Source organism: Panonychus citri, unplaced genomic scaffold (assembly GCF_014898815.1).
Source record: "Panonychus citri isolate SS breed McGregor unplaced genomic scaffold, ASM1489881v1 Contig00049, whole genome shotgun sequence".
NCBI lineage: Eukaryota > Metazoa > Arthropoda > Arachnida > Trombidiformes > Tetranychidae > Panonychus > Panonychus citri.
The window spans coordinates 310,802-338,439 of NW_026515454.1; the positions used below are offsets into that span (position 1 = coordinate 310,802).

Here is a 27,638-nt window from a genome sequence, read left to right on the forward strand (position 1 = left end):
TTTAATTAAAAGTTAATTATTTACAAAGGGAAACTTTTTTTTCTCATATTGTTGACTAAATTATCCACCAGATGGAGTAATATAAACAACTAATCAATTGATTTAAGATTTTGAAATTTGAATCAATTTCATTATTATTGATTGTTATTCATTAGATGAATTAATATTTTCACAACAATTTAATTATTATCATGTTAAAATCTGATTTAAGATTATGTTTCAATGAACTGACCAGAAAATGAAAGGTAAAAGTTTGTGATTGTTAAATATTACTTTCCATTGAAATGATAATGATGCTGGTCCATGATTGTTAAAGTTAATTGTGATAGTTGATGATTACAATTAGAGCTTTAATAAGTTGAAAAAATTTCATCCAATTGAGAAAACAAAGTTAAATTGGAAAAGTTTGATGTAAATCAAGGTAAACAAACCTATTAGACTATGGTGATTGTGTACAAATTGAATTAACAATTAAGTTTACCTATTGAATGTTTAAAGCAAATGTATTTATATTTATTGTAAATTCAATTATCATCATGATAATGATGAAGGTAAAAAAATACCCTCAGGGCTGATGACCTTACACACTATGAGATAATAAAAGTTATTGAAAAAAAAAGTGATTCACTTTGAAAAGGATTGAATCAGGGCCTATGAAAAAAAAACAACAACAACAATAACGAAGATGAAAGTTAATTGTGGTAAACAATTTACCACTAATCACTTTGATGATACAATCAACTAGAGGTAAGATAATAACTGTTAATAGGGAAAAAAAAGTTCTAAGTGATAGAAAAAGTTGATAACGAAAATGAAAATGAAAGGGAAAAAAAGTTTCAAGAGAAAACGGAAAAGTTCATTTTCAGCGTTTACTTGATATCGTTAGTGATCTGATGATGGTAACTTTGAACTTGAACAGGGGGATGAAGATGATAATAAATATAATGGTAATGGTAATGATGATGATGATGATGATGATGATGATAAAAGTCACAATTGTCTTGCACAAATGATTGGGTTGTGGTTGTAACAATGGAAGTGAAAAAAAGAGGTTGAATATTATTCAATATATTGAATTGAGCATATGAATGAAAGGGAAAAAAGTTCATTTGAAATTGATTGATCACGCAATGATTAAGGATGCGATTCAGTGGGGTGGAGGAATAATGATGATCAGAGAGAGAGGAGAGAGAGAGAGAGAGAGAGAATCATGAAAAAACAAGTAACTCATTGAGAGAGAGATGAAAAAAACTTTGTAAGAATATAAGAAACATAGAAAGATAAATACATGAGCATCTTCATGATGATTTATCAGCAATCTTTAAGTATACATATTCATCATCAACCATGATGATCATGATGATGATCATCTTAAAATTGTATTTGTTATGCTTTCACCAAGTTACCGAGACAATGGATTGTATCACAATGTGATCATCAACAAAAGTGATTCATGTGAAGATGAACAAGAGATAGAGAAGAAAAAAAAATTCTTATTCATGTATGATGATGATGATGATGATGATGAAGGTGTAATTGTGATGATGATAAACATTCTGATGATTTATTTACAATCGTGATGGACAATTATGATAATAGAACCATAATATTTGTACTTTTCCCTCAAAGTGAATGGAGGGAAAAAGTAATAGAAAATAATTCGAGTTGATCAGCTTGATCATCTTTCCCTTTTAATCTGATCAATGATCAAAGACTTGCAGTGATAAATTATCACCTAATCATCATGATAATTATGGTTAATCAAAATTGACCAGGCAAAGTTGCGATCCATGTGTAAATATCTTACCTTTGATATTATCAGAATCGCCTCTCTCTTTACATTGTCATTAAATTGTTAAATTTAAAGTTAATTTAGTTCACTGACCTAACACCGTGATACAATGTGGCCTCGAGACGCCCTGATCATCATTCAGTCATCCTAATCAACAATTAACATCATCTATCCCTCTGGAAGATGATAATTTATCAGTGTAACCAGTTTAACATGATTAAGAATCACATCTCACTCATCAAATGATATCTATTATTATTAACCAGTTTTCCATGGACCTTGATTGTTGGTTTTATCAATTTAATGTATCAAATTAAGGTTTCAATTTGATTCTGTTTATTGTCAATAGTTGAATAAATTTCGTTGATTGTTATCATTATTTACTTTCACTTTCATTTTTTTCCCCACCTCAACTGATTGTGTTAGTGTATTAATATGATTAATAGTAAATAAGTTATCATCGATAATCAATATTATATGATTTTAATGACAATAAGTTAATTGTTATTACAAATGATGATGATGGTGATGAATATGATTGATTATTGATTAATCATTTCCTTTACGCTAATTCGGAGGGTCAGGTTCGTCCTTTGTTGATTGTTTCAAGTTGATTGTTTCATTTCATGGGATTATGATTAATTTGATTGATTTAAGAGCAGTTAATTGCTTGGAGAGAGAAAGAGAAAGAGAGATTGAAATTAAATATTTTACAATAGTTGATTGTTGTTAATCAAATTTTGCTCTAGAGATCAGCCTGATTGTGATGATGGCAAATGATGATAATGATGATGATCACATTGATTGATGAAATGATGAAGTTTATATAAAATTAAATAATTTACTAATTATTATAAAGTAATGAGCGAGTTCAAACTTAATTACTTGAGAGATTAGAGTGAGAAAGTGATTAAGAGATTAATGTATAAAATTAAATGTTACAATTGGTTAAAATTAATCAAACAATCATTTTTTTTCATTCATTTCATCTCAAAATCTCTGAGTAATTAAGATCGGACCTGGTCATCAATTGTGTAGGTGGATGATTAGGTTTGTATGATTGATGAATTGTTTTTCTTACTCAATACAATGAGTGATTTGAAGATGAATAAACTGGCAATTTGTTAATTATGACTTGTAAATGGAAACAAAATGATCGGTTGATTGTAGTTTATGTTGAACTTGATGCTGTTGAAATTGTTGGAGTTGCAATTGTTGATTAGATTCTCGAAGCCTTGAGGCAGCAATTAGTCCGATAATCAATAAAAGGGTTTGAACGATAATCATGATTCCCATGAAAGTTGCCAACGTTGTTGGTTCAAAAAGGTTAAAACCAGTTTCACTTTTCAATGAATCGCCATCAATTTCATCGGCATCGTTACCATTATCACTAATATGATTATTATTATCATCAACATCATCATCAGTAGCAGAATCATTATCATCAATATTATCAGCAGAAACAGCAGCCGAAGCAGCAACTGAATTAACCATTGAGTGATCATCTTCAATTGCAATACCATTAATAATGATGTTTCCATTAGCCAAATTGTCATGATTAACATCACCATTGGAATGATTATTAGTTAAATCATAATCAACATCAGACTCTAAAGCCAATGAACGAGATGATGTTTCTTTGTTATCATCATTTTCTTGATGACCATTAGAATCGCCAGAATGATTGTTTTCAGTTGATTGTGATTTCCTTGCGATTGAATTAATTTGCGAAGGTGATGATGCTCGAGTAATTAGAACACCATTAACTTGATAAGATTTTCCTATGTTAATTCCGTCATCGAATAACTTTGATGTTGTATCACCATTAAGGCCAAATTGTGATGCTCGAATCGATAAAGTTTTACTCATCCGTTTGGTGTCAATTGGTTGACCAGTTGATTGATTTCGTGATTTAATTGAACGCCGTTTACGCCCATAAGAAACAACCATATCATAATCATCCTCTGATCGCCCGGAGGCCAATTGACATTGAACCTAATTGTAAACAAGATGATAAATTGTTCGTTAATTATTCTTTATTGCTATCAAATTAATTCGAGTTGATTGTTATTAACTTACAGGTCGACATCGTTCTAGACACGTTTCAACGTCGGCTTCCAGTTCCAAGGTACTTGACCCGGTAAACGAAAAGGCCTCGAAGTAACTTTCCAATGATTTACTTTTCTTATCAATGGTTCTCACTTCCTTCATCAATTTAGATTCAACTGGACATCTAAGATATGAAAAAGGTCAACAAATATATAGATTAACGATTATCAATCAATCATCAATATAAATATTACAAGAGTCTACAGATTATCTTGAAAGATTAATAAATTATCCTGACAAGTGATGGACATTGTAATGTGATGACCTCGTTGAGATTGACCAACAACTTTAAGCTACTAAAACTATTATCATGAATGTAAGGATAAATCATACGGAAGTCACAATCAAATTTAGAATTGAAAAAAAAACAAATAAACAAAATTACTCAGTCAACAACGTGATTAAGGAATCATTAATCGTCTCATTGATGATTATCATCATGTTGGATGAAGGATAAGGATTAAGATGAAGATGAAGATGAAAAATGATGATGATGGAGAAAACAAAAAGCAAAACTACAACTCTGACAATGACCTGTAAACCTTAGTTGATTCAATGTCACTCTCATGTTAATATTATCATAGTTGTCTCAATGATTATCATCTTAATTAACATCATCATCATCAAGTTTGATTAAATCATTTTCAAGGTGATCTTCTCAAAGGATCGATGATCTTAATTTTATCAACAACAAAAATTACATGATAAGGTAAATCCAATGAAAAGACAGGTAAGTATTACACAAAAACAACTGATTATCATCATGATGATTTCATGATGATAATTATTTAATCTTGACTATCACTGTTAATTAATAATCTCAAGTTAATCTGTTGATGACAGTTGAACAGACAAAATTAAAGCTAACAGATAATCAGGAAAATATTAATTTCTAATTTCTCATGTGTGTAAATATACAATCAGATTTAAAGGTAAAAGTTATTAATGAAAAAAGGAAAAATTTAAGAAGGAAAAAAAATAAAATTTTTTCCTTGATTAACTTGTTGATTAACTGATTGTGATTAATCATAATCAATGAGTGAATTTCAATGAATCATCATCAATGATAATCTGTAAACAACATTGAACAATTTAGAGATTTCATTTTTTAATTGTTAATTCAATTGGAATCTTTTACTTACCCTGTTTGATCAATTAAAGTTAAATTGTTGTTTCCAGTTGAATCTTTGGCAATTAAATTACGGACAAAGATACCATAAGTGTCTATTAACGATAAAACCAAATGATTAATTGTTAATTGTTGGTAACAACGACAAAAAAAGGTGAGTTAATTGTATTTACCTTCATCACTCATGCGAACCTGAACTCTCAATAATTCACCGAGATTAACAGTGTCTTTATCCAATCCTTTCAAATCCATGATACGAAATGATAAATCCGGAAGGGAAGGTGAATTTTGTTCACGATCAGTTAATCCCAATTGACTGTGATATAAGTTAATTGTTGCTCATTAATTGTTACAATTAGAGATCAACATAGAATCATAATAACAACAACAACAAATATTAACAGAATTGCTTGAAAACAATTGATTAATCTTTCGATGCATTAAATTGTAACAATCGGAATTGAATTAGAAGCAATAAATTAACTGTCAAATCCTTAATCCAATATCAACTTACATTTAAATCAATTATCCTCGATTAACCTTTAAAACCTTATAATTGATTAACTTTTAAGTTTAACAATTTATCATTGAAATAGATAAACTTAAATGGTTATTATTATCATTAGATACAAAATAGACTTAAATTGCTTTTCATCTTTGAGGATTAGAGAAGAGGATTAAAAAAAAGTAAAACCGTGAGCGGATTAATGTTAATGATTTAGACTAGAAAATTATCTTTGCCAAAAAAAACGTTGATTTTAATGATTAGCAAATCAAAGGGAGGACACATAGATGATAATTAAGCTAAGCTTGAGAGATGTTAAAATGATACAGGTAATATTAAAGGTATGCAAATGATAATAATCAAAAATAACGATGAGGATAAACGTATGAATGTGTGAGCCTTTACAAAGAGATGATAGTGTTTATCTCACCACAAAAAATTCTGATTCTATGAGATTATAACATGGAGTTGATGATTATGGTGGTATTACATGTTCAGAGAGAGAGAGAGAGAGAGAGAGAGAGAGAGAGAGAGAGGAGTAAAGGACTTGGCCCGAGGTCAATTAACATTGAGCATGAATATGGTAACGGGCTTGGGTGGAGAGTGAGACAGAGGAGGTGGTTGGTGTTGTTGTTGGTGGTGGTGGTGGTTTAAGTAATATTATTATCATGATGTGGGGAGGGAAAGAATAAGAAGAAAGCTGAAACTTTTTCTCTTTTTTTCTCTTTCGCTTTAATCCCGAGCAACGAGTATAAATCCCCTTTTGCCTGAGACCATTTTCTTTACCTCCAAGGAAATTTTCTTGTTATTCACCGATGGAACCGGCCTTAGAAATGATGGAGAAGAAGGAGAAGATGATGATGATGATGATGGAAAAGAAGAAAGAAGAATAAGAGAATTACTAAGACTGTCTTAATTTGCAAGAGAAATAGAGAGAGAGGTAAAGAAAAAGAGAGAAAGAGAGTAAGAGAAGCTCAAAATCGACTTGTATTAACCTTTTGTTATTGTATTTACTTCTTGCAGGTATATTATCGTGTTACTTTGCATTCAGCTCATTATGTCTTAAGATTTTTATCATCATCATCATCATCAGTTATCATCTTTTTCTTTCTTTCTCTCTTTCTCTTTACAAGTTTTTTCCCACAATTTAGTAAGATTAAAAAAACATAACAAGGGATTCATATGAATTTTGTTTTTTATTCATTGACTGTGATATTAATCATGTCACGGAATCCATTTTATCCCTTGTATGATATATTATATAGTTAATATGCTCAACGATTAGGTCAGTTTCCTATTGTCTGAAATCATTAACTGAATTGTTTTGAACTCAAATAGATATAATCATTATCATCATCATCATCATCATCATCATCGTTATTATCATCCTTTTACTAATGACAATGGTTTTGTTTTCCCAGGAAGAAAATTATTCAAATTCAATTGAACTGAGTAGATGAGAGATGATGATAATGATGATAGAAATTGTGTAAAAATTTCTTCAAATTCTAACTATTATTAACTAAATTAAAAATGTCTACTTTCTAATAACATAATTAGTGTTAATTCAATCCAATTATTATTATTATGGAATGTATATAATCATTAATCAGTTGATGAGGGAAATTAACAGGATTGTTGTTGTTATTTTTGATTGTGATTAATTTAATTGTGTTGATACTCACTCAATATTTAAAACAGTTTCTCCGGTTATGTTGCCAACATCATATGAACATCTCACTCCGATTGCTTTATCCACCGATGTGATTACATGATCATTACTCTGAATGATTAAGGTGTTGATGAAATTTCCTTCAGACTATTGTGTCCAGTTAATTGTGTGATTGAAAAGAAAAAGAAACAATAATAATTAGTTAATTGTGTTCAGCTTAATGTGATCCATGTCACTTGTATAATAACCACAAAAGATTATGAGAATAGGGAAAAAAATATTCTTGATTGAAATTGTATGTTAATCAGTTTTAATTTCAGTTAATCACTAATTGTTGGCGAGAAGAAAATTATAGTTACAACAATTAATTATATGGGAAAAAGTTCGTGTGACTCTGTGACTATGTTTTTCTTATCATGGTGATTATGATTAGGATGAAGATTATCATGTCAAAGGTAAAATGTTATCTTCATTCATTGATCTTGACAGTTGCTGGGAAAGGAAAAAGATTGTACAACTTGATTGTTAATCATATTAGTTAACTAATTAATTAAATTGTCAAGATTGTTATTAGTTAGTTGTTGAAGATACACAAAGTTGACATTTAACTAGGGAGGTCTGGTTAAGTTACATATATGAAAAAGGGAAAAGGTCAATGGGAAAATAAAATAGTCGTCAATGAATCCAGGGTCAAGGTTAAAAAAATGTTTGGGTGCTACTGAAGGGTCAGCTTTAGGTCAATAAAGGTCAGTTGTTATTCTTGGGTTACTTTGAATAAGGTCAAGGAGAGGAAAGAAAAGGTAAAGAGGTCACAAGAGACAGGGAGATGTTTATAATGTCAATGACAATGAGAGGAGGAAAATAACGAAAGGTCAATTTTCTAGGTTCTTAGGTCAAGGTCAGAGAGAGAGGAAACGAAAATAGAAAAAGGTCAAAGAAAGGTCAGAGTTTATTTGTTTACCTCTTCTTCGGTTGCACATTCATCTCCTTTCAATTGTATTGGTAATGAGAAGTCCATTGAATTGGCAATATCGACAAAACAACTTGTTGGCCTTTCCCGTGCATATAATTTACCTTGAAAAAGTGTACTCGATGTTACCTTAGCCTTCATCAGATCAGGTCCACAATCAATTGATACTGTAATTAAAAGTATAACAATTAGATTATTACTAAATAAGAAAAACTAAATCAAAAGTAAACAATTGAATTAATCAACCCAATCAACTTTATATAAAATAGAGCAATTGAATTACGGTGTTTGATTGTGTTAATCAAAATGAGGAAATCAAACAATGAGAGAGAAAAAAAATTACTACAATTAAATGGTTTTCGATAGTAGTTTTTCTTTGTGATTAATTGACTGGTTAATTATTTAGTAGATTGATTTTCTTACCGTCAAAACATGTTGATATTTCATTGACAATTGATGAAGGTGTTTTGAGCAGGGCAGCTCCTGGAACTGACCGGCGGGTATGGTGACTTAATGAACAGGTAAATGAGAGGGAATCAAATGTGAATGAGCGACAAATGAAATTACGATTATTGAGACATTCGTCTTGACAGGTCGATACATTGGGCGCGGTGAAGGTCTTGTCCGAGAGAACGAGGCGATTTTGTTTGGATGATTTCCAACTACAAAATGATCGAGGACCTTTTATAATGATAGAAATTAAGAAAATAGCAAATTAGATGCAAAGAAATTCATAACTAATTGTCTAATAAGATTAATAGAGAGTTAATTTTACCTTGAACACAATTGTTTTCCAAATAATCAACTAATGATGTTGATGGTTCCAGACGAACTTGTTTATTCAATGAAGAAAACCTATTGTAAGGACTTAATCGACATTCATTCATTTGGTAATTAAATTCAGCTGATAAACAATTAAATGGTTGATAATCAAGACAAGCTAATTCACATTGTTCCCTGGTTGAAGCTTCGACGACAATTTTTTCAAAAGGTAATCCAACTAACTCTTTACCACGAACTCTTTCAAATGACCAATCCCTATTGGAACACAATGAAGATGATAAAGGCAACCCTGATGATGATGAAGATGATGATGTCGTAGTATTTGTTGTATTTAGTAATAGTGATGATGATGATCCTTGAGATCGAACTAAGCAAACTTTTTCAAAGTAATTGAAAAATGGACTTGATCGTAGATTCCGATCGATTCCGGAGGTTCGTAAATTTTGTCCATTGAATGAACAGGTTCCCTTTTTATAATCAATATTAACCGATAAACATGATAAATCTTGAAGACACAATTTAAGGCAAACACCGGGTTCCAAGTCTCGAGTTATCTTGTACCCGTTAGCGGCCAACATGGATCCCGAAAGGAGTTCAAAATGAACTTCAGTTGAATTACATGCTAATGATATGGAGGAAAGAAAAGAGAAATCAAATTAATCACAATTTAGCTTTGATGAAGTGACAACTAATTGTAACAATCAATCGAGATAATCTTTGGAGAGTTAAACTAACCAAAATTAGATACAAAATTTATCTAATAACTAAAAATGATCAGAATTCAATCAGAATATTTTAATTAAATCCTTTTTTTTTTGGCTTCTTAACAACAAGAAAAAACTATTAATTCAAATGTTGTTTCATTAATCATTGTTGATTGTTGGTTATCATGGTTATCATGTTTATCATCATCATGAAAACCACGGACTTTTGGTTTTCTATTATTGTTAATACATTTAAAACATGACGGACATGAGAGAAAGAGAAAGTGACCTAAGGTCATCGTACGATATCAAACCAAAGAAAATGTAATAATCATAAGTGAAGAAAAGTTTTTTCTTTTACTTTTTCTGCACTTAACCCTGAATACTAAATGATCAACACAAATCATATTTAATTATCTAAAACAATTATCATGTTAATCGTTGCAGTTAAAAGTTAACAACAATTAACATTAATCAAAAAATAAACAACCAACGACCAGAATAAGTAAATAACATTGAGGCAGAATTTCATTTTTAAAGAAAAATATTCAATCAGAAAACATTAATTTCTCAACAATAATCTCAACCATTACTGATTAATCAACCTGACGGAAAATCCAATCAACTGGATTAACTTAATTACACAAGTTAAACTAAACTATCAACTAGTGATAAAGGATAATAATAATTCACAAGGTCACCAGGAAAAAGAAACGGAAGATAATAATAAAACAATATAATGACACAAAAAAAAAGATACTAAGATAATCATGACAATTAATCCTTCAATTCCTTAATCATTACAATTAACTTATATTTTTTTTCTCGTAACGGTAAAAATATGATATCATTATCATGCAACATTCCTAAGGGATGGATTTAATTATCATCATGGTGATGATGATGATTAAATTGTGATAATATGTATAATCTGTTATACGGAAGTGACCATAACTAAACAATATTGTATATTAAGTAGATCTAATTGTAATTAAAAACAATAAAAAAAATTAATAACAAAGAAAATAATAATCAACATCATATAATCATAATGTTTTATGGTCATCAAGGTAACACAACAAATTTTCATGTTTAGTTTAACACTTCCTCTATTATCATTATTATCATAATTAATATCATGAGATTGGGATTATAATGATAACAATGCTTATGGTTAACAAGTTACTTGGGAGAGAGAGAGAGAGAGAGAGAGAGAGAGAGAGAGAGAGAGATTAGTGAAAGAGTAACATTAAGATTTAATGATAATCATATTCATGGTTCCATGTAAATCAGGAAACTCTTGATTGTTGTAAGTTAATACTTTGTATTTAATTTTAAATTGTTACTGTTGTTACTTCATAGATGGACTATTATTACACCTATTTTTGTTCACAGTCAACCATAATTAGAAAGGTTTATAACAGTTAACTTAATTGTCTCGTTGGGATAACATAACAATTACATGTAACATGGTAGCAATGACTATGTGATTGTAATGATAATTAAACTGATGATATAAGTGAAACTGTTGGAAAAAAGTTACGATAACTTTTGAGATCTGATTGTATTCATATTTGTAAATTGTTACATTCTAATAATAATTCTTGATGATTGTTTATAAAGATTATTGTTTGTATTAAACTCACCTAAGATTTGAATGTCTCGTTTTTGATTAGGATCAGATTGATGTTTCAATGATCGGATATGTTTCAATTTAGCTGATTCGTCAAGTGATGAATCAGATTTTAAATTGTTGACAATATAAAATGTTGTTTCCATTGTGATGTCTGAATATATGTCACCAGATCGGACATCGTCCAGTGATTCAAGGGATTTTGCTTGGTCGGATGGTGAAGCAGGTGAACCATAAACTCGGTCAATTTCCGAACGGTCAACTTCTCGACGTCGCCGACGGCCAAATGATACATCGGAACGTCCAGTTCGTCCAATCAGTTTGTATTCATTAACATTATCAGGATCGTTTGTCGTTGGTGTTGTTAAATTAGATTTACAAGTTACCTTTAAATATTAATAGAAAAAGGAAAAATGGAAAAGTAACAAAAGATTAGTATTAATTTCAACTAATTATTTCTTCAAATTAAAACATTAACTTTAAAAGTGAAAAGAAAATCAATCAATCAATCAATTTGAATTGTTGGGTAAATCAATTTGTTACTCATGTTTAAGGTACAAATAAAAAGGTATTAATAACAATTACTCGCTAGATTTAAATTAACTCATCTAATTCAATCGTGAAACTAATTGTTTTGTAACAATCATTATAGATGAACAGAGATTAAGATAAATGATTTAATCACATGGATTGAGTGAGGAGCATGTTAATGATAATTAAATTGCCATTTCAAATTTGATTGATATATTAACTTTTGATTAGCTATCATATTTTTATAATGGCAATTTAATAGCAACATTTTACAATTAAAGGGAGTGTTGGCTATGATTTAGTCTTAATAGTGATTCCTTACCGGTGGACAGGTATCAAGGCAAAAAGAAACGGTCATCTGAAATTTAACTGAAGGGTCAGTTGCAAAGCGAAAGGCTTGAAATGGAGCAACCAGAGCTTTAGATGTCCGATCGGCCTTTTCTAATCCAGGAAATACATTGGGCTCAACGGGACAGCTACAGAAAAAAAAACCAAGACACTTTAGTGAATCAGATATAAGAGAAACCGGAAATCATCCTCATCCATGATGTGGATGAGTAAAAAAAACGCGAGGTGTTTTTTATATTAGATAAAAACAACAGTAACATGTTGTATCCTCTCATCAATATTGTGAAATGATGATGATGATGATGATGACAGAAATGAACCAGGTAACCAAATTTGGCCCCGGAAAACGTTTATCATATAATTTGAAAGTCTCACGGACTTTTAAATTCAACAACAACAGCATCATCATTATCATCTTAATCATTTTAAAAGATTCTCATCAAAGTTAATCTCTTGATGGATCACTTTGATCAAATAGTTAACAATTTGTTAACCATTGGAAACTGATTTCCATTTGCATAATCATTATAGTTTAAATACTATTGAAGCATTTTAATCAACTTATTGTTTTAAATTATCAATCAATTTGATTAGGATGATCATCATCATAACCAGACTATGGGAGTTTTTAACTTCCTGTAAATTTATTGATAGTTTGATAACAGTTATTAATGATGCTATCAGCTGATTTGATTTGAGTAATCAAAAAAAAAATTCTTCATTAACTTACCCTTGATCATCAATTAAGACAACGGATTCACTTCCCTCTCCGCTTCGGGCAACAAGTTCAGAGCCAAAAATCCCAAAGACACCTTATATTGATTGTGAGAGAAGAAAAAAAAAACAAAAAGTAATTAAGTTAATCAGACAATTTAATTGATTTTCATGTACACTAAATCAATGGAAATTAAGAGTTTTAATGATTTATTGTTTACTAAATTATTTCACATGGTAATTATTTGTTTCTGATCAACATTGTATCTTTATTATTCATCTTCTCATCATCGCAATGATGGAGATGATGGAGCAAATTTATGAGTTTTTCATCATCATAATTCAGCTAAAGTACAAACTCAAGGCTCTTCATCATCTTCATTCTTATTTTTTTTTCTTCATTTCTAATCATCTTACATTGTTCATCATCTTGACCAGTGTTGATCCAAGAAAGCAACAGAGAGAGAGAGAGAGAGAGAGAGAGAGAGAGAGAGAGAGAGAGATAAAATTGATCATCTTCTTATTTATGATTGATAGTCTTAATAATAGTGGTCAGTATAAATTCAGTCATGAGAGAATCATAAAAAATCCAATGTCCACTACTGGAAAAAAAATCTCAGTCAGATGATCAATAATAATAATAGATTTGAGTCAATATTTACTATAGAAATTTTTTTCATATGATAAGTGCATTTGTAAGTTCATTCATAATAATACAATTGAGATGATAATTTTGTCAATAAACTTTTTTAAGTACCACACCTTGAGCATCATTATCATCATCTTTTATCTCCTCCTTCTGTACTTTGTTTTTATCATTTAGCATCTTTTCCGGTTAATAAGTTGATTTACTAATTAACAGGAAGTTCAATTGATGATTAAGGTTGAAACCTTTTCATCAATAGTTGAAAAAAACGGATTTAAACTGTAAATAAATTAGCAATTAGAGTTGTGACTTTAATTGTCTTCTTTTAGTTCCTATGATGAAAATGAAATTTAAAATGAATTTAAACTTGAAACTAAATCTTTTTCTCGTTTGTTTACAATTAGAGTAACAATTAAAATGATTAATAAGTAGAAAGAAAAATAAAAGTTAATTTAGTTTGTTTTCCTTTTCTGATGTTTTTTAGCTCATTTAGAATATAAAATATTCAGGAAAAGTTCATCAAAGACTCGGAAACACGCGTCAAATTCAAAAGGGCGTGAAAAATATGATGAGGATTAAGATTCATCTTCTTCTTAAAGATGATGATAAACATTTAAAGGATATTATCTTTCACTCCCTCTCTCTTTCATTTTAATTTGTATCAACTTTGTTGTTGTTGTTTCTTCAACTGCTCAGTGATTAACTTTAATTGCTACTGACCTTCAGGGTGAGCAGAAGCTTCCGTTATAATAACATCAACTTTTACTCAATTTACCCTAACGGTCATTACCTTTTAAAGTAGTGATGGACACAATTAAATAGTAGACAAACAATTGGATAATAATTGTTTCTTTTAAAAAAAAACCTAAAGACAATTAAGGTGTAAATGAATTAATGGTGAAGTTCAATGGAGAAAAGGTTTAAATTGATCTAATTTGATTTAGTTTACAAAGAAAAACTTGAGTTGCGACAGTTTTTACTTTCTCTCTATCTGTCTATTTATGAGTTTTCCCTTTTTCTTTCCGGTTTTCATGGACAAAAAAAGACAAATGATGATGATGATGATGAGAAGAAGATGAGAAAGGCTTTTAAGAAATAGGAAGCTCCACACTAAACGAGTAAGGTAGCAACGTTTTGCTCAACCAACTGTAGTGACAAAAACACGCAATGAAAATGGACATAGTAAGAAAAAAAAACTTCCTTGTCAAAGTTAATTAATTGTAACAATTATACAGACGATGATTAAGATGATGAAGATAAAGGAAGCTAAAATGATGATAAACATCATCAACATCATCATTTGAAGGTTATCTGACCATTGACAATGAAACGAGAGCAACAGACAAAAAAGTTATGAATTGATCATTTCCTCAATTAATTTAGTCTCTCAAAACATTTACATGGTTATTTTTTTTTCTTTACTTTGATTACTTTTTTTGAGAATATTGTTCTTAAATTGATATTAATTAAGGCTGTGTCATTGATAGTTGATAATTGTTTCTTAATGGTAATTAATTAATTTACTTACTTTCATCTAACATTTCCACTTTGAGGTACAATGGATCACCAAGTTCAACGCCTTTCACCTCGTTCCCCGTTGAGTTGACCACTCGTAATCTTATCGGTGGTGTTGGTGCGAGTCCAGTTACGACTTGAGTCATTGCAATGGCATCGCTAGGAAATTAGATTGTGAAACGTGTTAATTATCACAATTTACGATGATTAAATCCTATTGACTTACCCTTCGGAAACTTGTTTACCACTTCGCAATTTACGAGTGATTTGTTGATAATCACAAACAACATCGATTCGTCTATCGGTTTCCCTTAAGATCAGCGGATGTCGTTGGACAACCAATGAGTTAATATAAGTACCATTACCCTGTTGATTGAATGGACAAATAATTTAATTAGTGGGAGGTTTAAAAGGATTTCATGTTCATTAACCCGTTATCTTAATTGTGAGCATCATAATTTGATGATTGTGACGATAAAATTTTTTATCTGATGCTGGAAAACTCATCATGTATAATAATTTATCGTTAATTATGATAACATAACATAAATCAACTCCAAGCAATACAATTTAGATGTGAACCAGACAATTAACTAAATGCTGTTTGGTTAAAGATGTTTACTTAATTTATAGAATCGTGATTAAGAAAAAGTAAACTATTATTAGTTTAATTATATTGAGAAAAAAACACCTAAGATATCACGATTAAGGATTTATAATCATATGTTTACTAATCATTTTATCCTACCTGGTGAAAATCAGTAATACATTTCAATGTAAGATAATTATCATCATGATAATCAACTAAATAATCCATGATAATATTATCAAAACTAATAATTAATCAGGTAAACATATTAAAAGCAAAAGAAAACATAAACACCTAATGTAAATTGTCAAAGAGAGAGAGAGAGGTACTTATTGCCTTAGGCGATGATAATGATAAGATATCATTACGATTATAAAACCTGATGATGATTGTTAATTATTTGCAATTATCTCTTGTGTTAATTGACTTACTAAATTTCGGGTTCCACATTGTCCACCATGTAAAGGTATCGAAAGTGCAATTGTATTATCTGATTCTTCAGCGCCTAAATTGTAACACTCTTGTGGATGTGTCAAGGTAAATAGGCGACCTTTGAATGGACCGGAGGTTTTAATCATCGCCGTCATTTCGTTGGCCTCACAACTTATTGTAACTGTAAATAGAGAAATTAAATTGTTATTAGTAAATTGAAAGTGAAATGTTTAAATTTGCATGGTAATTATTGTGAAAATAACAAACAATTAAGTTAAACATCAAGAGTAACCAAAAAAACTGGTTAATTCAACTTTCACTGTTGTTAAATTGTTGATAATATGAAATTTTGTAAAAAAAAATGGTAATTGTTTGTAGTTAAATTAAAATTATGATGGTTATTGTTAACTTGTGGAACCTGTTTAAATGATTAAGTTAATTGTTTGCTTTGTTAATTTTGTTAAATCAGCTTTTAGAACGGAATTAAATCAAATAATAATACAATTCGCAGTATGAAATTAACTATTGTAATTAAAAATACAACAATGATTAAGATTAAAGCTTTGATAATATGAAAACATAAAATCAATTATTCTTAATCAAATTGTATTAGATGATTCGGATTATTGATTATCAAGATGATGATTTAAATTGTGACCGGATTCACAGGGCGATTCATATTAAAGGGCCTCATTAATAATAGCAATTAACTTAAACCTCGCCTAGTTTTCAATGATTTAATTTTCTCAGCTAAATATTAATAGTTATCAATAGTTACTAAAGTTAATTTAGTTAATATTTAATTTCCATCTAGGAAAATTGTGATAATAACATAGTAATTGTAATGATGGTGATATTTGAATTGTAAATATGATTGAAATGATAATGATAACAATTAACTGATAGTGTTAAATAAGGACTCAGATATTAAATTGTTACTAAATTGTAATAAAGGAAACAAAGTTATATCAATTTTCTGGTAAATTGTTTTGATTGATATCCAAACAATTCTATACAAGGTAAGTAATTAAATAGGATACGGAAGAGGAATTGAAGTGAAGAAATGACAACAATTGTTAATCATTCAACTAATCAACTGTGTAAAGTGATTTAATTGGTGGGACAATTAAAAGGGATTCTGTTAATCATGTATGTCGAAGATTAGAATAAAAAAAAACGATTTTATTTAATTGTTTCAACAATTACGATTAATTAAATTGTAATTTGTGATCGTTATTACGATAACAAGTAATTGATGATTGAGATTAAATTGATTTAGTAAATGATAACTTATCAACTCAATGTAATAGTAACAATTAGGGTAATATTTATGATTTAAAATCAACAAGTTGTTAATAATATAACAATGTTATTCTGGTTAAATTGTTAGTTAATCTATTCACTGAAACGTAAATATAATAATAATAATCATCATCATTTAAATTATTATTATTACTACAATTGGTAATTATAATAAAGTAAAATCGTTAATCAAGCTAATAAGTATAACAATTAACTATGTTTATCTTTTACCTTTCTAATAATTGTAATAACTATTATCACAATTTACTAATATTATGATTAACGTGATGATGTTAATCAAGTGAAGGAAGAAACAATTAAAATTATCTAAATGGTAATAATGATTTGTGATCTAAATTTCATAATTGTGAGTACAAATGGTTAACCCTTTAAGTTTACCTGTGTTAAATTTCATTAACAAGAAGATATTGTAAGAGATTATCAAATCTAATCACGATCTTTGGTGTAAGATAATCATCATCAGAATTGACAATACATGATGAGAGAGACACAATGACACAGGCAAAGAAGAAAATTAAAATTCTAAATGCATCTGAGAGAGAGAGAGAGAGAGAAAGACAATCTTTATGAATATTCAATCTGCTTGAGGTTAACCCTAAAAATGGATTAGTTTTAACACTTTGCTTTTTGTTTCACTGAATCTCATAAGGAATGACAATTAAGTCTCTCTCTCTCTCTCCATGTAGTTGTTGAAGATCAATGTCTTTAACCATTTAGAAACTATTAGCAGCTATATGAACTTTTGAAAATTATTCCAACTGTTTGATAGTAGTTTTTGCTGTTGAGAGAATAGAATATAAAGAAAAAAAAAAGATGGAGAACAAAAATAATGAAAAGAAATAAAAACCAGTCTACTAACAATGATTTCTTATTCTTCTTTACCTTGACAATTGTTTATAAGAGAATTTTTCTCTTTTTCTCTCTCATATGTTTACTCTTAGGCCTTTCTAATCAGTGGTGGTTCACTTAAATCAATGTTATTGATTGTTGAATTAGTTGTTGCACTATTATTATTAGCATATTACAGGTTTGGTAAGGAGAAATAGATTATTATTATTACTGGTTGGTCTACTAATTAATGTTACTCCATTAGGAAATCATGTAACCATGATGGTACTTACCATCGATGCATGAAGCCTTCTCATAGAGATTCATGGGAACACCTTTGGTTGATGCTGATGAAGATAAACTTTTGATATCTTTGATACCATTTTCACCTAGACTCATTGAATCTTCGGGTGAAAGTAAACATAACCCTGAGTCTTCATAATGAATAAACGAACGGCATACAAATGATTTCTCAGAGAGACAATTTTTCTCACAATCAACCAATGTTAATCCAGTTAAATTGACCAAAGTTGAACTTGTCTCCACTTGATAATCATCTAAACGTCTAAAGGTACATCTAGGTGGTTCTATGAGAGAGAAAGAGAAAGAAACAGGTAACAATTAGACAGATAAAAATAGAAAATAATTCCAAAAGTAATCAAATAAAATCACACAATTAATTTAAACTCTAATGGAATCAAAGTTAATAATAAAGAGACACAAAGACAATCAAAAAAAAAAGAAAAGAACAAAATTAAGTATCGATATCGAGATCGGTATCTTTTCGTATTCTAATCCTTTCGCCACCGAAGTGACAATTAAATTGGAATTTTTTGTTTCTTTTAATTAGATTAATTAAATTTTGTTCTTCTTTTAATTCTCAATAATTAATTGTTTCTTTTTGCGATTGTTTACTGGACATAGGCTTTGTTTTATTCTCTTGTTGATTCGTTGTAAGTGATTTGATTTGATTCTTTAAGTTGATTCGTTTGATTATTCGTTTGATGTTTTTTTCTTATTGTGTTTTCTTTTTCTATATTTACAGAATTTAATTAACTAATTTAACCATGAATTTTGTGGATTTTTTCTTCTATTTTCTTGGTGGCAATTGTTTTTCTATGTTTAGTCAACAAATGGACAACCTTGGAATCAACCTCGAAATTAGTTAATCATTAAGGTTTATTATTTTTTATATGTAGAAAATATTGTTGAGGTTAATTGGAAAATAATGATAACTCAACAGCTGATGATCGTCTTTACTCAATGAGATTTATTTGTTTTTTTTTGTCTTCACTATGTAATTTGTAATTCTTATTTTGGTTTTTCTCTCAATTCTAGGTTGTGTTGGTCTATGAGAGTAAATCTATTGGAGGCTAAGGATGGTATCATTTAATTTTAATGGTTGCAATTCATGTCCTCCCTTGTTAACGGCTTGTGTATGTAATTTCTTGCAATTTTTATCCTACCACCATTTTGGATTTTATTTTTATCTTGATGGTAGAGAAGAAACGAACAAAAAAAACAACGTTGATGATTCTGCTGAAAATAACATACCTTGAACACACTGATTCTCTAGATATGACATTGAATTGGAATGAGTTTGATGGTGATTGGAAGAAGAGGGGTGAACCTTTCTAAACGATTCTTGAGATGTTCTTCTATCATGGCGAGATAATCCACAGATTAATTTAACATGATCATATCGAGCAGATCTACAGATAAATTGTCTCTCAGTGTAACAAGCGATCAAACAATCATCTTCACTTTTAATGTGATACAATAGTTTCTCGGTTACTCCATGTAATTGGCTATTTGGCACCTTCTCGAAAAACCAATCAACTGTACAAGATGAAAATGGCAATGGTTCTGACGAGGAGGAAGAAGAAGACAAATTGGTTAAAGGAGAAGGTGATGATGATAAAGATGATGATGATGATGATTGTGACGAAGATATTTCTGTAAAGAGAAAGAATCAAGAATACGATTAACCGGAATTTCCAATTGAGATTAAAAAGCTCATCATCAACTTGAATATTTTCCATCTTCCGTTTGCCAAATTTTCCAAATTATTTTGGAAAAACAAAAAATTGTTCACATTTACGGGAATCGAAAGCGAGGAAAAGCTATGGATCGACAGAATTGAAAAGAAGAAAAAAAAAGTAAAAGCTCATTGAACTTGAGCTTTTACTTCTAATAACAATTAACACCTACAACACCTTCAACAGGTAACAACAATGACAACAATTTATTGATAGTGAAAATGATCTGTTCAATGATTTTCTCTTTCTTTATTTTTCAGATTTTCCATTATTTGTAATTTCTTGTTCCTGTTTCAATGTGAACCGGAAGAAATTGATTCTGATGACAATAACATATTGATGATGAAAGGATAAACTACAGAGAGAGAGAGAGAGAGGGAATATTTTGATTTTCTCTCTCTCTCTCTCTCTCCTCCAATTCTTACGGAAGTTTTAATTCAATACAATCATAATAATCATAACAATATCATGGTGATAATATGAAACTAATGAATGGAATCATCCTGATATAAAGTGAATGTGTTTTTTTCCCATTCAAGTTGGAAATGATGTTCGTCCCTTTTGATTTCAACCAAAAAAAGAAACATTCATTTTTTGATTTCATTGACAATTGAGAATCAAAAGTAATCATCATTACAATGGTAATCATGTTAACTAAATTTAGCATGATTGCATTTTCATTTTAATCTGAAAATCATTGATACATTCAACACATTTTCACATCAAACAAACTAAACATTGTTTGATTGTTGAAATTTACTTTCACTTCCGAGGAAAATAATTTTCAATCAAACAATAATTTAACCTCTTCCTTTCCTAACAATTAACGAAAACAAAAAAAAAATCAAACTCTAACCTTATTGAGATTAACTCAAAATCTAATTGTTAACCTCCCAAATTATTGATAATCTTTTATTTTTATCTAATATTATCAATTCAATTGATTAACAGCCAATAGTAAATACAAAAAAAAGATGATCAATCCTTAATTGTAGGTGAGAAATCAAATGTTGAATGAAAAAAAAACTTTAACGATTGATAACAAAAAAATTAAAACCTTAATTGTGTTCTGATTGAATTGATTTTGATCAATACAAGTGTAAAAAAAAGTTTGATCAACATATTTCAAGGTTTCGTTAATATCATTAACTGAATTAGATTAATATACTATTACATTTGATTACAATTACTCCATAGACATAGATTGTCATTAAATTGTCTTACGATTTGCTTGGTTAATCAATTGATTGTTATCTGAACATTTTGATTGATAAAAAATTTTGGTGAAAAAAATTGATCATTCAGATTTGATTCTATATGTTAAATTGTTGAGAGTTGATTGTTTACCTCAAAGCAATTTGATTCATCTCAATTGAAGGTGAGTAAAATGATTTAATATTAACAATTTATTCAGTCAACAATTAAGTTGCTAATAAATTTTTAATCTTTTAAATTAAGTATTTAATTGTTAATCATTTTTTTTTTCTTCTCTTTTTTCTTACAGTTTTAATTGCGATTTAATTTAGTTAATTAACTTACCTCTTAATGGTAAACATATTTTCCTATGATAATTCCAGTTGATGTTTGGTTGTAAATTGTAATTAACTACTGGAGCTAATGAGGAATTAATCAAATAACAATTATAATTGTTACCATTAAAAAAATAAGCTTCACAAGTTGGATTTGATTGACAATGGTGATTACATTGGCTCCAATAATTTTGATTACTTTGATTAACTTTCATCATCTCTAATTGTGACAATTTACTCAATAATTGATCATTTGTTTTATAACCCATTGTCCGTATAAAGGTTTCCCTAAATCCAGTTGGACAGTAATTAGTTAATTGTTTCAATTGAGAAGAGGAATCATTTTTTTCATTTCTTATATTTTCATCTAACAATTTAATTGTTATTGTTGTTAAATTATTTACTATTGGTGATGATGTTGATGATAATGATAATCCATTGATGACACTCACAAGTAATAAACTAATTGTAATTAACATCCATTGATTATCGTTGTTAATCATATTTGATTTCATAGTCATAATGATTAATTGACAAAGCAAAGGAAACAAAAATTAAAACTGAATTAACTTAATTTCAGACAATTTGAATTTTTTTTTTCTCGTTTAACTGTTTTAACTTAAATCATACAATTAAAACAAATTTTAATCACTTCCAGTGAACATAGTGATTAGCCAAATTGTTGATAATCAAACAATAATCTAAATTGTTAGATAACATAATAAATTGTAAAAGTTAATTGTTATTAGAAAATTTCATTTCTCAATTTTGATGAAATATTGATTGGTACAAATTTGTTTTAATTGTTGATAAAATTAACCATCATTTTGTTTTCTGTCCATCAATAACAATTAACAATCCACAATAATATAATGATGATTATGATTAAGATGATGATAAATTACACAAATGATTAAATCTAATTGTCACTTATTGGTAATATTGAAAAAAAGACTTTCGATTAAATTTTCTCGAACTAAATTAACTTTATAGTTTGTTGGCCGATTGCAATGATTGGCACTGATTAGAAGAGCATTTTGTTCAATTGTCCGATGAGAATCAAGTTAATTGTGATTAAATTGATGATTGTAACTGATAGGAACAAGGTAACAATCAAAATCACAGGTAAAGTATTTAGATGAACACTAAATAAGTGAATGTAACCATAGAATAACTTTTTGCTATTCTTAACTTAGAATCTTCAAATTTTTATCTTCTCTCTCTCTCTCTCTCTCTCTCTCTCTCTCTCTCTCTCTCTCTCTTTCTCACCTTTCCCACCTTATCATCCTCATCATCATATTACCTTTCTTTTTCTCTTTCTTAATCATCTTCCTTAAAGACAGGTTTATATCCTGAGGCGGAGTAAGAAAAGGGAACCAACAATTTAGATTCTGGATTAAGGGGCTAACCCTCAACAGAAATTTAATCAACTAATGCCATCTATTTGATAGTGAATCTGTTAATCAAATAAAATCAATTTACAAATTCTAGTTGATTGAACAATTAACCAAAAATGATTTTCCAACGAATAAACTTTTCCTCTGATCTTCCCTTGATTGTAATTCTAATTGAATTGATATTTTTTTCTCAATTCCTTATCAACGAATTGATTGTAAATAATGATAAACTTTTGATCAATTAAACTTCAATTAAACTGTTCAAGTTAATCTTCAATTTGTTTGATGAGTGAAAAAGTTTTCTCAAAACTCCAAATGAAAAAGTTATTAAAACTTTTGGAGAAAATAAGTTTAACTTTGGCGGTGAAAATTTAGTTCTTTGAAAGAAAACAGGTGGAGTTAAAATCGTTGGAATTTTTTTCAAATCTTTTGATGAGTCATCAGTTGTATTCTATCAAATATCTGAATCAATTGTCGAGATACAAATAATCCCCATTGACGATAATGTTAAACTTTGATCGCTTTTTGTATCTAAAAGGAAAAACAAACTGATAACCGAGTTAAAAGCTTTTCCTCTCTTTAAAAGGGAGTATTCAAATTCCGGAATCGGGCGAAAAACCGGATAACCGAGAAGAAGAAAAAAATTTCCGATTTTCTACCAACCAAACTAATCTAAATCTCTCTTATTTAAATACTCAAAATTCACACATTTCATCTAAACAATTAAAATCAATTTTATATTCTCTTTAATCAACTGATCACACAAATTAAACGATTTAAATGATTCAATTTCTAAAAGAATCCAAGTTCCAATTAATTCCAATAGGTGGCGTTGCATGTTCTCTTTTCCATTGGAAATGATGATGTATGATAACCGAAAATTGTTCTTATTCCGCTAATCCAATTACCGTGTAACCGCAAGAGCTTAAAAGCCTTTAGGTTAAGATTTTAATCTTGTTGTTGTTGGTATGGAATCAGTTGATATGTGTTTTTATTTCATTTTAATTGTTTGAAGTTGATTATTATTAGTTTAGTTGATTTGTTTATTTTTGTTTATTCGCTGATTTCACCATTTGTCTTCAACTTCTCTTGAAGAATTAATTGAAACCAATACGAAGAAATTAAATCCCCACACAAGGAGAAAATCATGGCTCTCACCCTAAATTCATCTTCTCACCACAATAATAGTAATTCTAATAATAACAACAGTAGCAGTGGTGGTGGTGGTGTTTCTGTTGGTGTTAATGGTAGTAATGGTAGTGGTGGTGGTGGTGGTAATCGAATCAATTTACGTGAATCTTTAAAAGGATTATATTGTCCCTTCCATTCCCGTGGTTATTGTAAATTTGCCTCAGATTGTTCTTTCTCCCATGAAAGTCGATCGATTCGTGTACCTGATGATGTTTGCTATTTCAATCTATCTAAACAATGTTTCTCTGGTAATGAATGTCGCTTCCTTCATATTGATGCAATTACCCTGCTAGGCCTTCAAGATTATAGTAACAATTCAGACACAAACTCTACTCCTTCAAATAATAATAATAATAATAATAATAATTGTACAACAACAAACAATAACAACCATAACCATCATAGTTCATCACCTCAATCAACAACATCTTTATCATCGAAATCTTCTTCATCATCTTCATCATCATCATCTTCATCTTCTTCTTCTTCTTCTTCTTCTTCTTCTGACCATATCAAATTTAATGTACCCACTATTAGTGAATTAAATTGTAGCTCTTCTAGTGGTGGTGGAGGTGGTGGTGTCGTCATCGGTAATGGTATCGGTAGTAGTAGTAGTGGTACTGGTAATAAAAAATTTCTCAGCAATATTTCCTCTTTATGCTCAGCTTCCTCATCTGCCTTGTCCATTTCAAATTCATCAGCTAATCCTTCAAATAGCACGCTAACAAATTCAACAACTTCAAACACCAAATCAACAACAACAACAACAACAACAACAACCAGTAACAATAATAATAAAATAAATAACACTTCAAGCCAAGGTAACAAATTGGGTGCTTGGAGTTCACCCTTACAGATAACTCCCATCAACAGTGATTCCCAAAACCAACAAGACAGACGATCTCTCCCTTTGTGCCCCTTTGCCAGAGTCTCTGATCATTGTCCCCATGAAAATTGTACCTACCTACATGGTGATCTATGCGATTTTTGTAATTGCCTATGTCTTCATCCGTACAATACTGATCAAAGGGATTTCCATCGAGAAGAATGTATCAAGGAACACGAGAGAGAAATGGAACAAGCTTTCGCTATCCAACGAAGTAATGATAAAGCTTGTGGAATTTGTATGGACATTATCATGGACAAGGAATTACCGGTTGAAAGGCGTTTTGGTATATTAGAGAAATGTGACCACGTCTTTTGTCTAACCTGCATTCGTAAATGGAGACAAACGGAACAATTGGACAAAAAGACAATCCGATCCTGCCCCGAGTGCCGGATATTTTCTGCATTTGTTATACCCAGTCAGTATTGGTATGACAGTGGTGAAGAGAAAGACAGGTTAATAACCAATTACAAGAAAGCCCTAAGTCAAAAACCTTGTAAACATTTCAATCAAGGCCAAGGAACATGTCCCTTTGCTGGAGCTTGTTTCTACCTTCATGCCTACCCAGATGGAAGAAAGGTTGACATGCCTCCCCCAACATCAAGGAGAAGAAGCAACAATGAGTCAGAATCATCTAATTTCAGGGTAAGTTCTCATTTCTTTTATTTTTTTTCTTTCTCCATTCTTCTTCTTCTTCCTTTCGTCCTTGTATTGGTATTGACCGAATGTTACGTTTTGTTGTGTTCTCTTTCTTTTAAAACAAACACGTAGATAGCGAAAGCTCTTGATTGATGTTAATTGTCTTTCTCTATAAAATGTACTTATAATTAGCTTATCAACGCAGTTGAACATGAAAAGCGTCGCGTCAAGTAAACTCAAAAATCTATCAACGCAATCAACGGAAGTTCAATATTCATTTTATGTTTCATGTTTCATGATGTTTCCTCTTTTCTCTTTCTTTCTCTCTCTCTCTCTTTCTCTGTTCTTCTCATCATCTTTCATCCTTTTTTCTCTTCAATCATCATTTTTCTCTCTTGGTGATTTATTCTGTTCTCTTTCTTTGGTTTCTTTTCCTTCTTAATTGATAGTATAGATTTTAAATGTTGGGTCTCTATCATCATCATCATCATCATCATTAAGATTATTTATTTCCATATCATAATTGATCAGCAAATTAATTCTCTTTTTTTTCTTTCCTTCATTTTCTCATTTAGAATATGCTTCTTTGGAATTATCTTGAATTTCGTCAAGATAATCGACTACTGACCTTAGACTATTTGGAACTTCTAGATACAGCTGATCAAGAGCTTTTAAGCTCATTCGTTTTCTCGGACACCGAAGATGAGTCCGAATGGGGTTCATTTGCTGATTTTCCTTAATTGTCGATACCTGGTTAATCCTTTTCCTTTCTCTTAAATTTACCAATTTAAATTCTCATCTCTTTCTTTCTCTCTGTTTATCCTTCCCCTCTCTCTCTTTCTCTTTCTCTTTACACCAGAACAATTATAATCAACTAATCATTCTGGGTTCAATTCAATCTTCCTCCTTAAAGAAAAAATCTCCTGTTGAAAACAAAAAATTGAAATCAAATGTTATTAATTTGCCTTTATTACCTTATCCCTTTTCTCACACCATCAAATCCAATGTTAGTTTACAGAGATTCAATTTTCTTTTTCCTGATCAACATCTAAATTTTAATCCACCAATCAATTGATTATACTTACAATGTGAATTCTTATTACAATTAATTAACTATTAATGTTAAATAATAGCTATTGAAATGGAGAAATGAAAAGTCACCGCTAACACAATTGAACAAAACACACACACACACTCTTGATTCCAATTCTATTGTTTGTCAGTTGTATTACTTTTTCCTTAATCAATTATTTTAATTTTTTCTTCTTACACATCATAGAATTGTGTGTTTAATTAATGTTCCCTTCACAAGACTTGACTTGATTACTTTCAAATAACAATTAAGTAACAACAGTTTAAAATACATTTGGAAAAATAAATTAGAGAAAACAATTTATAAGCTTCACAATCTTTCAATCAATTAAAACGAAAAAAATTCAAGACAAATCACTAATCTTAAATCACTTTCCTTTCTCTTGATCACAATTAATAGTTTCAATTATTATCTCAATGAATTGTTATTATTTTAACTCGAAAAACAATCAATGAACGATAAACAACAAGCTAAATATTGATAAGTGATTAAGATTAATCATATTAAAGAGATTGAGTGTAAGAGACTTGAATTAATTTACACTGATTAAGTCAACACAATAATGGGAACAATCAAATTGCTAATTGTTTTTAAGAGTTAATTGTTAGGAATAAAATAGAAACGGTGACGTGTTGACTTGA

The 27,638-nt window shown here is 29.6% G+C and overlaps 2 protein-coding genes and 1 long non-coding RNA gene across 4 annotated transcripts; 2 read left to right on the forward strand and 1 right to left on the reverse strand.

The window, feature by feature from the left end:
* Positions 1–2,256: 2,256 nt before the first annotated feature.
* On the reverse strand, positions 2,257–22,465 carry LOC128385388 (uncharacterized). 2 transcript variants are annotated; one of them, XM_053344247.1, is made up of 18 exons: positions 21,802–22,465; positions 19,778–20,179; positions 18,517–18,810; positions 16,072–16,253; positions 15,278–15,417; positions 15,065–15,210; positions 12,907–12,988; positions 12,151–12,304; positions 11,311–11,683; positions 8,953–9,582; positions 8,601–8,858; positions 8,169–8,344; positions 7,221–7,354; positions 5,204–5,346; positions 5,044–5,125; positions 3,872–4,025; positions 2,874–3,787; positions 2,257–2,461 (listed from the first exon to the last, which is right to left on the reverse strand). In XM_053344247.1, exons 1-17 carry the CDS (start codon positions 22,310–22,312, stop codon positions 2,921–2,923), a joined length of 4,728 nt encoding a protein of 1,575 aa, XP_053200222.1. In that variant the 5' UTR covers positions 22,313–22,465; the 3' UTR covers positions 2,257–2,461; positions 2,874–2,920. The 2 variants fall into 2 exon arrangements, with proteins under 2 accessions (XP_053200222.1, XP_053200221.1); XM_053344246.1 differs by having other exon boundaries at positions 2,257–3,787.
* LOC128385389 (uncharacterized) lies at positions 19,020–20,008 on the forward strand. Its single transcript, XR_008324688.1, has 4 exons — positions 19,020–19,176; positions 19,269–19,400; positions 19,562–19,659; positions 19,800–20,008. It is a non-coding gene; the product is annotated as an uncharacterized LOC128385389 (long non-coding RNA).
* A 1,661-nt stretch (positions 22,466–24,126) lies between the features above and the next one.
* Positions 24,127–27,303, forward strand: LOC128398245 (E3 ubiquitin-protein ligase makorin-2-like). Its single transcript, XM_053359076.1, has 2 exons — positions 24,127–25,910; positions 26,480–27,303. Exons 1-2 carry the CDS (start codon positions 24,336–24,338, stop codon positions 26,642–26,644), a joined length of 1,740 nt encoding a protein of 579 aa, XP_053215051.1. The 5' UTR covers positions 24,127–24,335; the 3' UTR covers positions 26,645–27,303.
* The last annotated feature ends 335 nt before the right edge of the window (positions 27,304–27,638 follow it).